We start from the raw sequence: 17,728 nt of genomic DNA, 5'->3' as shown, positions 1-17,728 counted from the left end.
TTTATTTAGCTTTGGCTAAAAAAATGTTTAAGGCACGTGTCCTTGTGAAAAGTCCACAGGTGCACAGCTGAATGGGCAGGGCATCCGGAGCACCATCACATCCTTCTTCCAGACATCTGTATCCAAATCTGCTTCCACTGCAGTCTTTCCCTTACCTTCAACTGTGCATCAGGCCTTCTGAAGCATCTGGAATCGCAGTGTGAGGCTCTAGTAAGGAGGCCCTATAGGTGGGACAGGCTCTGCAAGGCTGCCCTGACAGGACCTAGAAACAAATACTGAAAGCACAATTGCACTTAGCGAAACTGGGACTCCAACTAGGTCTGGCACTTAAAAGGCACAGCTTCCATCCTCCTTCCCCCATCCCACAAGGACATATGGCAGTCAGGAACTTCTATCTCTATCAACAGATGCCAGTGCCTGGAACCCAGGAGTTTCCTGCCCAAGGAGCCAAAGATCACTTCCAGGGAATGTTCTGGGCCCTATAGGTTCACCACTAGATGCCAGCGGTGACAAGGTATCTGGCTGAGACAGGAATGCAGGCAGAACTGTGAGCTGTGAGCTAAACAACACACATTTGCATGAGGTTCCTTAAGGTCAAATACCAAGGAAGGAAAGGTCGCCTTCCCGTAGACCAAGAGCTCTAGCTGGAGTCATGAACATTAAGGACAGGCCTTGAAAGAAACGTGAGTGTGTGTGTGTGTGTGTGTGTGTGTGTGTGTGTGTGTGTGTGTGTGCAATATTCATGTGAGTCAAATGTCTGTGTGCATGTAGAAGCCAAAAGCTGCAATCAAGGATCCTTTTCAATTATTTCCCACTTTATTTTCTGAGGTAAATTCTCTCACTGGAATCTGGAACTTGGGTAACCAGCAAGTTTCAACATGTCCATCTGTCTCTGCCTTCCCAGCCCTGGAATTACAGACATGGCATGCCATGCTTGGCTTTTTAAGTGCATTGTAAGGATCTGACCTCGGGTCCTCAGGCCTCTCTACAGCAAGCACTTTACTGACTGAGCCATTGCCCCAGCTCCTCCGTGTTCTTTGATGCAGAATCATGCTGTGAACTTGTAAGTCACTAAGATTGCCTTAGAGGAGGGCTGGACAAGCATCATCTGAACCTCTAGACTCTGCAATAAAGGGGGATGTCAGCTAGTGCAGTCATCATCAGAGGGACAAGGCTGTCCTCCACTGAGAATTCAAACAAGACCAACTCCCTATTGGCAAGTAGATCTTTTCAACAACTTGCCTTATCAGTGATTCAAAGAAAGTGTCTTTGCCCTTTGCCCCTTCCTCTTCTGCATGACATCCTTTGCTGGGTCCCTCTGAAAAGGAAAATATCCCAGTGTGGAAATCTTTTCTCTGTAATTCTGAGACAAAGAGAAATTTACCTGACCTGAAATACCACCTGCAAATGTTCCTGTACCAAGCAGAATTCTTGTTTGTTAATGCTCTTCATTGTGGAAGGAAAAAAAATGTGGGGTAAGGGCCTATTCTGTCCTGGAATTTAGCCCTTGAAATGCATTTAGAAGGAAGGCAGATGTTATACAGCTTAATAGGCATGCACGGAAAGAAAAAGAAGCACAAAAGTAAATTAGGACAGCCCAGGATAGCAGTTAGGATATATATATTTTTTAATTCCTGAGTGGATAATATGTGGTTTCATTTAAATAAGAACACAATCTCCATTAATTTAATTTGTCAAAGCAGTAACTCCAACACTTGCAGGCAGCGCCTAGGCAGGCATTTTTAGATGCATCAGTGCTACTTTAAAACTAAAAGGAGACAGTCCTGTGGAGTTAATTACTAGTAAATTAATCAAAAGTAGGTCTCCCATGTGGCGCAGTGCCAGCCTGGGAGTGCTAGCCAGAAACATGGCAAGGTATCAGAGTCTCATTCACAAAGCTCTGTATATGTGTGGTGCATTATAGGGACAGAGAGGCAGCATGAGAAACCAGAACAATGGTTAACTAGAAGAACTTGTTGACAGAGCTTTAGAACATCGCCATCTCTCTGTTATCTTTATGACCCGTTCCTCCATCTTTACAGAAAGAAAACATAGCTATTTCTTTTCCCAGCCCAATGTAAGGAGCTTATGTAACTATATGAAGTAAAAAGCATTTTAGAAACTTAAAACAAACTTACAGCCAGCAAAAAGAGGTGTCGCTCTGTATCTGTAGTGTTTTGGAACAGTTTCTTTGGGTGCAGGATCCTTAAGACAGAGACAGAGAGAAGATACCCAAGAAAGAAGAGATAGAGCCAAGAGAAGCATTATGGAAACTTTAATTAAATATCTGAATCCAGGAAACTGGAAACAGAAGAAATCTTCGTAAGAGAAAAATGACACATGCGCACAGTTTGGTTCCTGACATGACTGCCAACGTATTGTTAGTGACAAACATATTTATTTTATTTTGCCTTACTATAAAATATCTGTTTCCCGTGTCTCCCATAATTTTTTCAAATGTACAAGTGTTCTTACCATTCTTGGTCCAAGAGTGCAACAAAGCAAGCTGTCTTTGCTCCTGAATTACACAGTTAATTGAGGCTATTTGGCCCCAGATTTTATGTGGATAACAGACTGGTCTAGGCCTCCTATTACTTTCTTTCCTGTTTAATTTTACAAAACTATTTCAGTGGTTTGTTTTTTTTTTTTTTGTACATTGTAAATGCATCTATACATTTAGGAAGTCAAAGATGAAGACTGCAAACCTCAACTGATACATTGGAGAACAGAGTCCCATTTGAAACATTCCCCTTCTGCATAACTGTCTGCCTGATTCCATCTTCAACAGACATGATACTAATAATAAATGTTTTTGTAATATATATGAACAACATAAAACAGTGTTACTTCCTAATGTGTGGCTTGTTTAACCCCTAAAACGCACAGGTAACTTGGTGGAGCCAATCTGAATTTTATCACCCTGACCATTGGTTTCATTTGGGAGATAAAGTCCCCAAATGGGAGTTTTCTCATAAGCCAGGTCAAGACCAGAACTCTAGGGAGCCACAGGTTCATCTACATCTCTTTTCAAATGATTAAAAGACCTTTTCTTCTGGTGTCTGGAAGAAGTAAAATGTCCTGTCTAATGGGTATTGCTTTGTGTACCACATGCCCAGTAAGTTCTAGCATCTAGGAGCATGCAATGGCAGCTAACATTAGCTATGCAATTATGGTATTAGTGTTTAATTCTGTCATGTGCATTGAGATATTTTAAAGAGACTACAGGAGTCATTCTCCTTAGCAACCATTATAGTACAAAATGTTCAAAGCTGCAATCACACTCAGAGGCAAATAAATCGGTTACAAATGTGGGTAGCAAGAAGTGTGCATGCTTCAGAATATGTGAAAAGTGCTACCCAAAATAGATAGCTCCCCCTTTTTTTGCTTTTAAAATTCCATTTCTGGTTTCAGACCAATCCAAAACTTGACATTTTTTCGCTTTAACACTCGACGGTAGCTTTCCACCTTAGAAATGAATAGAGAGGAGAGTAAAATAATAAATTTGGTTTGTTTCCTCACTGGCTGAGAGTCAATCTCATTTCAAAAATGACTCAATAAAAAAGCCCTTTTAAGAATAAAGGGCCTGAGGTCTCAGTGGCAACTCACGACGGTGTACACACCTGTGGTTTCACTCTTCCAGGTCAATATACAAAGACTAAACTCTAACAGAAGGAAGTGTGGTTAGGATACTATCTACACACAGTCTCTTCCTCAACGGGATTCCCTTTGGCTCATGCACACACACACTCAAGGCGCTTCGTATATAAGACGGTGGAGGTTGGAAGGGTTGTACGTTATGATATGAAAGCTCTTTTTCAAAAGCAAACTTGAAATAAATTAACTGGTTCTCTAAAAATGCCAGTTTACAAGTCCTTGCAGTCTGGATGGACCTACGGGTGTCTTTAAAACACAGAAACAAAAGGGTAGACATCAATGGCCGCACACAATTGGGACTCCCTTTAGGGGAAGACCTTGGTTCAGGTATTGCACTGGGAAGGAAGGCAAAATGTTCTCCACTGGGATCTTCCCTGGGGCTGGGGATAGCTTACAAAAGAAGGAGGCGGTGCGGCAGGTGGCTTAGGGAGCCTCTCCAAGCAAGGTGTGTTACCAGTGCTGGCCAGCCGCCCGGGTACCCATTTGCGCCTGGGACATGGCTGGCACCGCGGTGGCGGCCGCAGCGGCCGCAGCCGCGTCCCCGACACCCGGCAGGACAGATCGCACGGATCTGCGGAACTCCTCGTTCCTCCACGTGTAGAGCAGCGGGTTGAGCGCCGACAGGGCGCAGCACAGGAGCCAGCTGGCCGCCTGCACGCCCCAGGGCACCGGGAGGGAGAAGCCACTGGCCAGGCTCACCCACACCAGCGGCTGCGTGGCCAGCAGGAAGACGCAGCAGAGCAGCAGCACCGACAAGCCGCTGAGACGCCGCTGCGCCCGGCGAGGCTGCAGAGCGGCCGGCAGGGGTTGAGGCTGCGCGGGATGCGCGGCGCCTCCGGGACCCGGCGCGTGCGGGGCGGCGGGGAAGGCGGCGGCGGCGGCGGCGCAGCCGGGTAGCTGGTGCAGCAGGTGGAAGTTGAGCACGCTGACCCGCTTGACGCTGACGCGCACGCGGCGCACGATGCCCAGGTAGCAGTGCAATAGCAGCGCCGTCTGCGCCAGCAGCGCTCCCGCCGCCAGTAGCGCGGGGTAGTGGACTTGCGGTGGCTCGGCTCCGGGCTTGGGAGCCCAGGGCGGGAGCAGCAGCACCAGACCCAAGGCGAGCGCCCAGGACAGTGCCAGCATGCCCACCGTGTGGCGCCGTTGGTAGAGCACCTGGTAGGTGGCAGGCGCCCTGGTGATGAGCAGGTAGCGGTTCAGCGCCACGAGGCAATGGGACAGAAGGGACACAGTGAGCCCGAGGCCCAACAACCCGCCCCGGAGCAGACGGTAGCTGCCTCCGCCACCGTCCCAGTCCCCCGGGGGCTCCGCGGAGCCAGAGGGCAGGAGCCCCAGCACCGCCTCCTGTGGCATCCAGAGAGCGCAGACGCTGAGATCCGCGGCACAGCCATTCACGATGAAGGCGTTGCTGGTGGTCTGCAGCTTTCGGAAGGACGACACGAGATAGATGACCATACCGTTGGCCAGCGTGCCCCCGATGGCCAGGCCCGAGTACAGGAGAGACACCGGGATCCGCCGGCCCGCCCACGATTCTTCTTCCTCGCAGAGCAGCAGCAGCGATCCCCCGGTAGTGGTGGAGGTCGAAGTGGAGGAGGAGTTGGTCATTCTGGCCAACTCTTCACACCTCGCGCCCTAGCGTTGGCTTCGTGTAGCGTGGCCCATCCTGGCACTTGCCTGCTGGGAGGGCAAAAACATTTCTTCAGCCCGCTGTCACCGACACAAAAGGCTGAAGCCGAATAATGGGCTGGAGGAGGGGGAGAAGGGGGGGAGGTGAAAAAGAACAGGAGAACAGGAGAACGGGGGTGGCAGATGACAGGTGCCTGCCTCAGAAATGTCTCCGATGACAGAGAAGGTCCGCTTTACACTCAGCAAGCAGCAGGGAAGCCCTAAGGTCATATCCACACCTAGGACAGTTTCCCCAAACAAGACACACAAACACACACACACAAACACACACACACACACACACACACACACACACACACACACACACGAGTTGGGAATGTGTGTTGCCAGCCGGAGCTCTCTTTACCGAGAGAAAGTAGATATCTCCTAGCTGGGAAAAACGCCAAAGAGAGGGAGTAGAGGTACCTTGATTTGGGGCCAGTCCTTAGCTGGTGATAGCAGAGGGAGAGATGCCAGGAAATACCTCCTCGGCAGCAGCATCTGTGGTCCAGAAGTCAACAGGAGAAACTGAGCTGGGAGCCGTGCCAGGAGCAAGCGCCTTGCTTCTCCCGTGCAGCATCTGCACACATGGTCCCAGGCAGGAGCCAACAGCTGTGGGGAGTCTCCTCAGCTGGCAGTAGAACTGGAGAAAGTCAAGCGGTAGGCTGCAAGCCCAGGAGGGTAGGCAGGCAGGCAGCAGCAGCGAGGATGCCTGGCTGCAAGAGCAGAAGAAACTGAGCTGGAGAAGAGCGCACCCTGTGCTCCAAGCAAGAGCGCTGGCTGATGTGGCAAACCCACTTGGAGCCTCTCCTGCTCAGTTATCCATCACCCAGGGAGAAGACAGCCTTTCCCTGCTTCATGAATTATTCAGTAACTGCTAACTTGTAAAAGAGAGAAAAATACCTTTTTCAGAGAACCCTGTGGTTAACAAATCTCTCTCTCTCTCTCTCTCTCTCTCTCTCTCTCTCTCTCTCTCTCTCTCTCTCTCTCTCTCTCTCTCTCTCTCTCCATTCTCTCTCATTTTTCACTCTGCCTGATTTTTTTTCTTTCCTTCCTTTCTTTTCCTCTCCTTTAAATGTTAGAGTAAAATTTCATCTCCATCTGAATCATCCTGGAGGTAAGACTTCTTTTCTCAGAGATAAATATACCCCAGTACAATTTCAGAGAAAATTACCTTACATTTGAATTGAAATTCAGCCCCTCGCGCGCGCGCACACACACACCCTTGGCAAAGTGGGACATGAGTAATTAGCTACAGAAAATATGTGAGCCTTAGCTCAAATCATAATTTCAATTCTTTTTCCCATCGCTAGACACCTCTCCTCTTGGCTTGTGTTTCGGTGGGATGAGAGGAGTGTGAGTACCATAGTCAGGCGATCTAAAGATGGAGTCCATCGTCCAGCTAGACAATGGAACACCAGTTAGCAATGAAGAGAAATCATCTGTCAAGACATAAAACACCTAAGGAAACCGGAAATGCTTGTTATTAAGCAAAAGAAGCATCTGAAAAGCTGCGCACTGCACTATCCCAACTGGATTACATCCTGGGAAACGTAAAACTGCAGGGATCGCCAGCTGTCCGGGACCGGGAGGTGGAATACAGGGCAGGGAAACTACTCTAATGGTGGAAAACATCTCTGTCCGTTTGTCCAAACCTACTAGATAATCCACCCGGAGAACCCGTGTGTAAATTATGGGGTCAGTGTAAACACGCCAGGATGCTTCATCGATTGTGACAAATGAGCCAATGTAATGGAAGATATGACAACTGGGAAGTTGTGTGTGTGCAGAGTAGAAACTGTGTGGTGATCCCCCTCCTCCTCCTCCTCTTTTCTTTCTTCTTCTTCTTCTTCTTCTTCTTCTTCTTCTTCTTCTTCTTCTTCTTCTTCTTCTTCTTCTTCTTCTTTTCTTCTTCTTCTTCTTCTTCTTCTTCTTTTCTTCTTCTTCTTCTTCCTTCTTCTTCTTCTTCTTCTTTTCTTCTTCTTCTTTTCTTCTTCTTTTCTTCTTCTTCTTCTTCTTTTCTTCTTCTTCTTCTTCTTCTCTTCTTCTTCTTCTTCTTCTTCTTCTTCTTCTCTTCTTCTCCTCTTCTTCTTCTTTTCTTCTTCTTCTTCTTCTTCTTCTTCTTCTTCTTCTTCTTCTTCTTCTTCTTCTTCCTTCTCTCTCTCTCTCTCTCTCTCTCTCTCTCTCTCTCTCTCTCTCTCTGAACCTGCACAGCTTTTGCTAGGCTGGCTGGCCACTGATCTCCAAGAATCTTCTGCTCCTGCTCTCCCAGAGCTGGGATTACTGATATGTGCCACCATGCCTGGCTTTTAATGTGTGCGCTTTGGATCTGAACTCAGGACTTATACTTGTTTGTCAGGCACTTTACTGCGCTGTGTCCCCAGAATGCACTCAGCAACTTTTATTCAGACCTGCTGTGATTATTAAACTAAAGTTTAAAGCCTATTTTTGAATAGTGGGTGTTGGGGAAAAGCAATTTCCCTGAAGACTCCATAGGATGAATGAGAAGGACCTCTGAGCTCTTCATGATATGGGATGTCATAGAGACTCACACTCAGGACTCAAATCTGCTTTGGTGCAAGTGTTGGTTCATCTGTGCACTTGGGAACTTCTCCCCGAAAGGTACACCCAACACCCCAACAACAACCAAAGGTTGTTTACTTACAAATTTAACTCAGAGGTTAGGTAATATATACAATAGAAGAATGGTGTATGGAGTTCCAGGTGTCCTGAATTCTAAGAAAGGCATCCTTCAGTTAGCCTTGGCAGATTATTCCTGCCTTGCTAGCAAGAAGCGTCCACTCAGTGATGTCAAAGGTCCTTTCCTTCTGGACTTTCTCTACATCCCTGTTCACACATTTAACCTGTCTCCTCTCTGGTACTGCTTGGTACAGACCTCCTGTGTTCACATGGAGTGAGGTCCCCGGGCATGAGTCATGAACCTCTCCCAGTCCAACCTTGAGGATTTATTTCAGAAGAGAAAGAGGAATATACCTCCCCTTACTATTCCTTTTCAAATCTGATTTTTAAAAAAATAAATAAGTAAAACCAGTCATGTTGATGACTGTGAAGAACTCTGATGAGTTCCAGCAAGCAGCAAGCAGGCCCTGATGGATTTAACTAGATCAGGCTGGATTTCAGTAGAAAGAGCAAGAACTGAAAGAGAAGCAGTCGTTTGGTCTTACTGGGGCAAAGGTTCGAATGTCCAGCCTCTTGGTAGTGTGGAACAGTTGCCCCATCCTTTCCTACAGTCTTCTGTATTAAAGGCTTCAACACCTCAAACACAGCAAGGTTGCAAGACCCCCCCCCCTATCAGCTGTAGCGCAAGCATGTCACCACACTTAAAGCTGCAGTGCATTACCTCCGTCGTAAAGGGATTCTGTGTTCAAATTCCAGGTTCTGGGTCTCTGGAATAAGTCGTAAGGACCTATCTCAGGGACTCCTTCCCATGAAGCCTTATTTCTGCCAAAGGCAGAACTTCTTGATTTAGCCTAAGCCTGGAAGGCCAAAGTCTTGTCTGGTTTTTTTTTTTTTTTTTTTTTTTTTTTTTTTTTTTTTTTGGTTTTTTTCCATTTAGATTCACTTTTGTTTTAGGTCACTGGACTTAAGTAATACAATGTAGGAGGAGTGTTTCTTTTCTGTTTCACAGCACATCACCTGGTACATGGTAGATCCTTCTTTTTTTTTAATATTCTTTTTTTAATTTATTTTTATTATATGTAAGTACACTGTAGCTGCCCTCAGACACTCTAGAAGAGGGAGTCAGATCTCATTATGGATGGCTGTGAGCCACCATGTGGTTGCTGGGATTTGAACTCTGGACCTTCGGAAGAGCAGTCGGGTGCTCTTACCCACTGAGCCATCTAACCAGCCCGGTAGATCCTTCTTAAATACTCTTTGGATTAATGAATAATGACCATTGGGAATTTACTTTATTTTTTCTCCTAGGGAAACATTTCCTATTGGTCCCTTTCCTAATGCCTCCAGAGAGCTTGTCCATTTATCTCCCTGTCTGCTGTATTCTCAGCATCCCTGGGGGTTCACGAAGCTGCTGGCTTCACCACAACCCACTGAAACCTCCCCTGGACTTCGTTTCCTTCTCAGGGTGGCACAGTACAGCTCACTTCCCTTTTGTAGTGGAAGCACCTATTTTCTGCTTCTGTTTCCTGTTCTCCCACTGAGTGTCCACCCACACAGCCCTCAGTTCTCAGCACAGCTTCAGCTAAGGTCAACAGCAGCCTCTAATTAATGAACCGGGGAACCTACCACCTGGTATATTCATCCTCTAGCCATGTCACAGTGAGAACCTGAGACCCACAGAAGCTCAGTGAGCCACCTTGGACTGCAAACAACCGCCAAGGGTCAGAATGGGGCTTTGGGGCAGGCAACTTCTGCTCTGACACCAAAACCTTCAGGACCACCTGTCTTAAGCGACCCAGGTAACAAACTTTCAGTTTTGTCTGTGTAGCTTCTGTACAAATAACCTAAGAATTTTGTGGTTGTTTTTTGTTTCAGATTTTGGTGTGTGTGTGTGTGTGTGTGTGTGTGTGTGTGTGTGTGTGTGTGTGTGTGTGTGTGTTTAAGTCAGTTTTTGTGTTTGGTGTTTTTTTTATTTCTTTGTGTTTGACAAGATATGTGGCCCTGGCTAACCTGGAACTCCTTATTTAGACCAGGCTGGCCTCAAACTCACAAAGATCCACCTACCTCAGCATCTCAAGTGCTGGGACTAGAGATTTGTGCCGCTATGCACAATCAAAATAATTTAAAGGAACAGTGAGAATGTAGAAAGTCATGGCAGGGAATGCTTACAAGATGACAAGATTTGGGCTGGAGAGATGGCTCAGGGGTTGAGAGCACTGACTGCTCTTCCAGAAGTCCTGAGTTCAATTCCCAGCAACCACATGGTGGCTCACATTTGTAATGGAATTTGATGCCCTCTTCTGGTGTGTCTGAGGACTGCTGCAGTGTACTCATATACATAAAATTTTAAAAAAAATCTTAAAAAGAAAAAAAAAAGGAAACTTCTTTTTCTGCAAATGTTTTTGCAGATGTGGAAACATGCATAAACTGTTAGACTGATCACTTTCTTTGTAGTTTTTTACAATAATTTTAATCACTCTTAAAATTAATTGGTCTAAGTATCAACCAGAAAATTTATATTATGTACATTTTAATAAAGTAATTTGTTTTCTACTTCCGTTGACATTTTATCATTACATTGTATAAATTTAAATGTCAGGTGTGTGTGTGTGTGTGTGTGTGTGTGTGTGTGTGTGTGTGTGTGTGTGTGTTCATGCCTGTGGAGGCCACAGGTCACTGTCAGGTGTCTTCCTCAGTTGCTGTCTGCACAACTCTTTGAGGAAAGTCTCTCCCTGAATGTGGAGCCCACCCCTTTGGCTAGACTGGGTGGCTAGCAGGCCTCAGGGATCCTCTCTTCCTACCTCCGCAGCACTAAGATCATTGGCATACCTTGCTGTGCAGACCTTTGTAGGGGTGCTGAGGATCCTACCCCAGTCCCCATGCTTGTATGACAAGTGCTTTACCAATTGAGCATCTCCCCAGCCTACTGTGGGCTTCTTATGATGTGTTGTAAGAGGGCTCATGGTGGAAGTGAAATGCATCCTTACCTGCTTCTTCATCTGTTTCATTTGCCCAACACATAAATACACACACTCACACAAAAATGTATTGGTCCCCTGTTACATTCTGGGTGGTGAAAGCAGAAAGTTCATTAAGATCCATCTCTGGCCTTCAGTGAGATCAGTCTACAGTGGCAGGCATATAGATAAGGAAAAACTGTCATAAGACGAGATGCTGAAAGGTATAATAAATCTTTAAGTAAGTTGGCATGGGAGCAGCCACAGAAAGACAGGAACATCATTGTGTCTGAGACCAGGAAATCCTTTGTATGGAAAAGCTGAAGACACCCGAGCTGAATTCTGAGGGTTGGCCTCTTTAACTCCAGCTAATACCTTGGCCACTCCCTGCAGGCCCTGCAGTCAAGAGCTCAAGTAATATGAACACACAAACTCTCTGCTTTTATTTTATGGACTGAACAGGAGTTCTCTTCCACAAAACCTCCATATTTCTTTTATTAGATATCTCTTTCTTTACATTTCAAATTTTACCCCCTTTCCTCATTTCCCCTCCCCAAACACCCCTATCCCATTCCCCCTCCTCCTGCTCACTAACCCACCCGCTCCTACTTCCCTGTCCTGGCATTTCCCATCACTGGGACCCTTCACAAAACCAAGAGCCTCTCCTCTCATTGATGTCTCACAAGGCCATCCTCTGCTCCAGCCACATATGTAGCATATGCGGCTGGAGCCATGGGTCCCTCCATGTGTTTTCTTTGGTTGGTGGTTTAGTCCCTGGGAGCTCTGGGGGTACTGGTTGGTTCATATTGTAGCCTGGTTGGTTCATATTGGTTCATAGCCTCCTATAGGGGCTACAAACCCCTTCATCTCCTTGGATCCTTTCTCTATCTCCTCCACTGGAGACCCTGTGCTCCATCCAGTGGATGGCTGTGTGCATTCAGAGGAGACAGCTATATCAGGCTTTGTCAGCAAACCCTTGTTGGAACCCACGATAGTGTCTGGGTTTGGTAACTGTCTATGGGATGGATCCCCAGGTGGGGCAGTCACTGGATGGCCTTTCCTTCAGTTTCTGCTCCAAACATTGTCTCTGTTCTTCTCCCCTGGGTACTTTGATCCCCCTTCTCCATATGTCTTGAGTCAAGGAATTCAGAGTCAGGGAAACACGGGCATTTCCTTCACTACCAGCCAGACGATTGTCCATATATAAAATCATCCCCACTTGAAAAGTATGTCTTGAATGTGAAATACCCATCCCATGCCATCACCATGGTCTCATGTGCTTGATCACATGGTCCCAGGATGATATCAGTGCTGAGTGAAGAGTTTATTTTATCTTGTAGTTTAGTGTCCATCACAGAAGGAAGCCACGGCAAGAGCTTGCAGCAGAAACATGAAGGGATGTTGGCTTGCTTCCCCTGGCTTTCTCAGCTACCTTCCTCATACAGCCCAAGCCTACCTGCCCAGGGGTGATACTGCCCACAGTGGACTGGGCCTTTCCACGTCAAGAAAATAGCCACAGGCCTATCTGATGGAGATAACTCCTCAATTGAGGTTTCCGGTTCCCATGTAACTATAGTCTGTGTCAAGACTGGACTGACCGATATCAGAAAGTTTTCAATCTTTGCTAGGTGAGCCCTCTCTGGAGGAAGTGGATGGTCAGAGCACAGGACTTAGAGTTTATAGCCTACTCTCATTCTGGTCTGGTCTGTTTTCTAGTCCCTAAGATGTAATCCAGCAGTTATCACATACTCCAGCCACCACCAAGCCCACCATGATGGGCTTTATCCTCATAAATCATGCTCCAAACATAAACCTATACTCCCTTAAGTTGCTTCCTGTCTGATATTTAGCTGCAGCATAATACAACTAACACAACCACCTTCTCTATGGTCTTGTCTGTCTCCATCCAAAATGACCTTTCTGAATCTTCAATGCCAGCTCTTAATGTGTTCAATACTTGATGTCTCCCTATCCTTGGTTCTAATGTACATATCTGGGAAATCTGTTTTGCTTTGTAGAACTCTATAAATAGTTCTGGGTACCAGTAGACAGGCGCTGTAGGGGAAAATGTAATGAACAAACGGCAGGATCCAGTTCTAGGGCCTTCACTGGATCCCTGCTGCCCTCAGTAGAGACACAAGCATTATTGTTGCTAATGTTTTTAAGGGCCCGTCAAATGTTCCACACATTGTTTGGAATGTTTTTCATCTCTTACTGCACTCAGCCCTCATACCTGATCTGAGAGTAGCCAGGCTTACTCCTAAATCTGCATTCTTGGATACAGCTTCAAATGTAAGTCCACACAGCATATGTCTAACTATTTCAAGTCATAATTCAGTCTACCAGATCAAATACATTATACTCTCCCAACTTGAAAGATGTATTTTCATAAGAACTGCAAATACAGACTCAATTGATAAATCTCTTTCATATTACCAGAAACTAAACAGTATATAAAGCTTGTCACTGGCTCAGGGTCCACCCTCATGCCTCCCTCACCCTCTGCTCTGCCATCAGATGCTAGAGAAGTCACAGCTTCCACATCTCAATCCCATCCCTACTCCCTGTCACGAAGCTACCCCGTGCCATACTCTCAGACTGAGGGTACCAGTAGGCACACAGTAACTGTAAGAAGGATAAATCAGAGGATCCATGAGAACCATAACAATGTGCTCATAGACACCGGCAGGGTATTCCCAGATCTTGGTACTGGACACTAGAAAGGTAATGAGCTCTGATAGCCACAAAGAAGTTAAGTAGTTTTCCCACACAGAAGTTAAAAATCACATAGCTAGAAAAACAGAACTGGGATTCAAAAATTTGTTCTTGTGGCCCATTCTTAGCCACCACACTATCCTGCTTTCTTTGGTAACGTTCCATTTCCTTAATGTGGCTTAGATCAATTGATTCTTTCCTTCATCTCCATCCAGACTCACTGTATCACTTGTATTTCCGAGGGGGCATCATCCCTTTTCTCTCCCACCAGGCATCTTTGTTGAGAACACTCCAGGCCCTTGATGGCTTCTCTGTTGGTCCACAGTCTGCCCCAACTTCCTCTTTTCAAGCTAAGTCCTCTTCCAGATCCAAGCTAAGATGTCACTGCCTACCAGGAGCTGTCTTTATCTCCATCACCAAGTTGTCTAGCCTGTGTATCCCAAAGCAACCAGAGCGGGTATATTGCATCCTGGACATTGGAATTCCCTTTCCACACTTGAAGCTAGTTGAGGGCAAGGTTCTCCTTTTGATCATGGTGTCTGGCTGAAAACTCTTAAATGTGTGCTCACAGCTTAGGGCCCTAGAGGATGTCTATGTAACCACAACTTCAATCTCACATCTTTTCAAGAGATAAACTAATATTAGGGTCACAGAATAGAGTGTTGCTATTTATTTTTTTTTCTGAAATATTTTAAGCCTCATGGAAGCACATTCTGTGGCACACACTGCCAGATAATTTTTAAACAGGATTTTTGCTGGAAGCATTCCCTGCTACAGAACCAGATGGTAACTTTCTGAAGAACCAGAATGACTTCCCAGCACTGAAGTTCATGGTCCTTCGCAAGGAGAGGCTTTGGGAAATGACCAGGTTCCTGGTGGCTGTAACAAACTGCTCATTTCCCTCTCTGCTTTAGCCAAGACACCTAGCAACTTCAAGGAGTGCAACACTGAGACTAGCTAAAAGCTTGTTGTCTCATCCCAGGTCTTGCTTTCAGCTAATACGTCACCAAAATCATGTTGGCCTGTAGCCTGTTTATTCTGTACATTTTTTCAGTGAAACAAGCTGTGTCATTTGGCAGTTTTGACTAGACTTGGCAGTCAGTCATTGCCTATGAGTTCTTGCCTCCACAGGAAGGCCTGAAGCTTTTAGAAGTTAGGAAATTATAGAATTATGAGCTGGCCTGTCCCACCCTGAATATGGAGACTAGGAAACCTTGTCTTCATGACTCCATCTTGTTTCCTGCCTTGTCAGCTTTTAGAGGATTGATATCTACACACAGTAACAGCAGTTTAGAGGGTGTAGGAGCGAACCACAAGGTAATCTTTTCAAACATAACTGGCACCATTGCCAACAAACATACACCAATCCGTGTAAAACCAATTGGAGGAGGTGTGGCTTGTTAACAGAAGTGGGTCACTGCAGAAGCGGGGCTTTGAGGTCTCACATACCTACTCACATCTGGTCATATGAGTCTCCTCAGGGTTACCTTCAAATCAAGATGTAGATCTTGTGGCTCCTTCGGCACTATGTCTGCCTGCATGCTGCCATGCTTCCTGCCTCTGAAACTGTAAACCAGCCCCAAGTAAAGGTCCTTTATAAGAGTTGGCTTAGTCATGGTGTTTCTTCACAACAATGGAAACCCTAAGACAGGGTGCTATTGACATGCTCTGAGTTTAGAAGCAAGGGTGCGATAAACATCTTACAATCTTCAAGACAGCTCTCCCACAATGAGGAATTATCTGTCCCAAAATGTCAGCAGGACCAAGATTAAGCAATGTACCACAGAGGCTAAGAGGTCAGAGCTAAGTCCAGAGAGTCTGTTTGTTATTATCCAAGTGGCTTTGAACAAGTGGTTTCACTTTGAAAACTGGCTGTTAGTTGGAAATAAAGACATGATCTGGATCAGACCTGCATGGGCCTGGTTGAGGAATGAGGTCTAAGATAACTAGATTTATGCCGAGACTAAGCTAAAGGACTGGCATTGATTGTCAGTGCACTGAACATACTGGCAAGCATGGGGACTCCTCACGTGGGCAGATGATGCGAGACAAAAGTGACATGGTCATTCAACAGTAGAAAAATCTGTCTGGCGTGGGGTTCAAGAACCATATACTCATGTTACAAGGGAAGCTGTCTTAGTCAGTGCTCCATTGCTGTGAAGCGACACCATGACCAAGGCAACTCTTATACAGGAAAGCATTTCACTGAGTCTGGCTTACATAGTCAGAAGCTACATATAATGATATTTGAAATGCTAAAAGAATGTCCCTCAAAGGACATTACCATCTATTTTAAATATTTAATGCATTTGCTATTGTACATGGGATAGTTATAATTATGTTTAGGCATTATTATGACCTGTTATTGTTCTCACTTGGAAATTAATCATGACATAAAGAGATATGATTGTGTGCCAAGTTGACAAAGGGTGGACTTGTTGTGGCTGTTCTTAGTTGACAACTTGACTACACCTGGAACTCAACCCCAAAATGGAGTTGTGTCTGAAGTCTGATTCACTGTAGCTTCAGTGAGTCCCCAAAACTCATCCTGTGTTTATTTCCTAAGTTCCAGAATGTACAATTGGAATAGATACTTAAAAGTTGGACTGAACACATTTTTGCATTATTATATGGCTACAAGTCATTGGGAGCTGGGGAGTGGACTATGGTGGGTTTTATGAAAATAGACCCCATATGCTTGTAGGGAATGGCATTATTTGAAAGCGCTAGGGCATGTGGCCTCGCTGGAGTTGGGGTGGCTTCATTGGAGGAAGTGTGTCTCTGGGAACAGGCTTTCAGATTGAAATGCTAAAGCAAGGCCTCTTATCTCTTCATCTCTACTGCCTGCTGATCCAGATGGCGAACTCTCAGCTACCTCTCCAGCACCGTGTCTGCCCGTGTGCGATCTTCCTTCCTGCCATGACATTAATGGACTAAACCTTTGAAAAGATAAACAAACCCCAACTGAATGTTTTCCTTTGTAAGAATTGCTTTGGTCATAGTGTTTCTTCACAGCAATAGAACAGTGACTAGGACAAAAGCTAATGTAAGCATTTTTCTAAAAAACAAAATGACTGACTTTAAATTTATATACAAAAATCCATTCTTGTGCATTTTTCTGGAAAGAAGCTTACATTTTTTTTATTAGTCCCTTAACAGAATTTACAATTTCAAAAAAGGTTTAAGAGCCATTGAAATTGGTCTCAAACAGTTGTACCCATCAGAAGCTCATCTGTTGAAATCCTACCCTAGAAGGAGATGATGTCAGGAGACAGAGTGTCTCGGGACATGATAAAATGGTGAGGGCACACACCCAAATTGCACCAGTGCCCATACAGTGAGAAACCTCACACAAAGAGAGCTTGCATCATAGGAACCAGGAAGCAGCCCCTCACCAGACACTGACTCTGCTGAAGGCTTTAACCTCGGACCTCTCAGCCTCCAGACTGAACAGAATAAATATGTCACCTATGCATGCTCCCCCTCTCCCTCCTCCATGGTATGTTGCTGCAGCACCTCAGCAGACTCATACTGTCCGGTTGCATCGTATTAAAAAGACAGAGGAAACCTAAACATGATTCCTAGCTTACCAAAGTCACAGGGACAGTGATGGAGTTGTCTTGCAGCCCGGTAGCTCTTTGGAAATAGACTAGATTGGGGAGATCATTCTTAAGTGTAATCCCATGTTCCGGTCTTATTAATTTAGGAATCAATGTGTTTGCCTTTTCTGAATTAATTCATTGAGTTTTGACTTTTTACATCTTCCATACCAGACAGACCCACCTAAATCTGCTCCTGCTCCCCTGGCTGGGGAATCTGCGTTTTCACCAGCTCTGCAATAAAACAAGAAACAGACGATTCTTTTCCACACAGCTATTTGAGACCCACTGAAGCAAAGGATATTTCGACTGAGCTTGTTAGTTTGGACTGCGGATTTGAAGGGAAGCCAAGGCATTTCTTTTCTGAACTACATCTTCAGCTTTTCCAGGAAAACCAACTTGACTTAAAATTGCTTTGGCTTGGTTTTTGTCCAAAAGTGGACTTTTTCCAGTAAAAGGTTTATAATATAAGTTCTTTTTTTTTAAGTCTGCTAGAAA

At 45.4% G+C, this 17,728-nt stretch overlaps 1 protein-coding gene across 3 annotated transcripts; it reads right to left on the bottom strand.

The window, feature by feature from the left end:
- Nucleotides 1-2,260: 2,260 nt before the first annotated feature.
- Nucleotides 2,261-6,181, bottom strand: Gpr88 (G protein-coupled receptor 88). Of its 3 annotated transcripts, none has more exons than XM_021159044.3 (2): nt 5,746-6,181; nt 2,261-5,331 (listed from the first exon to the last, which is right to left on the bottom strand). In XM_021159044.3, the coding sequence occupies exon 2, from the start codon at nt 5,257-5,259 to the stop codon at nt 4,105-4,107; it is 1,155 nt and encodes a 384-aa protein (XP_021014703.1). In that variant the 5' UTR covers nt 5,260-5,331; nt 5,746-6,181; the 3' UTR covers nt 2,261-4,104. The 3 variants fall into 3 exon arrangements, with proteins under 3 accessions (XP_021014703.1, XP_029330701.1, XP_029330702.1); XM_029474841.2 differs by having other exon boundaries at nt 2,261-5,328; XM_029474842.2 differs by having other exon boundaries at nt 5,804-6,181.
- Nucleotides 6,182-17,728: the final 11,547 nt, after the last annotated feature.

This window comes from Mus caroli, unplaced genomic scaffold, assembly GCF_978045245.1.
Source record: "Mus caroli unplaced genomic scaffold, Mus_caroli_1 scaffold_3, whole genome shotgun sequence".
NCBI lineage: Eukaryota > Metazoa > Chordata > Mammalia > Rodentia > Muridae > Mus > Mus caroli.
This window is presented reverse-complemented; position numbering and strand designations above follow the sequence as displayed.

Coding starts and splice junctions, on each gene's coding strand:
- Gpr88 (XM_021159044.3), bottom strand. CDS start 5,259: ATGACCAACTCCTCCTCCACTTCGACCTCCACCACTACCGGGGGATCG.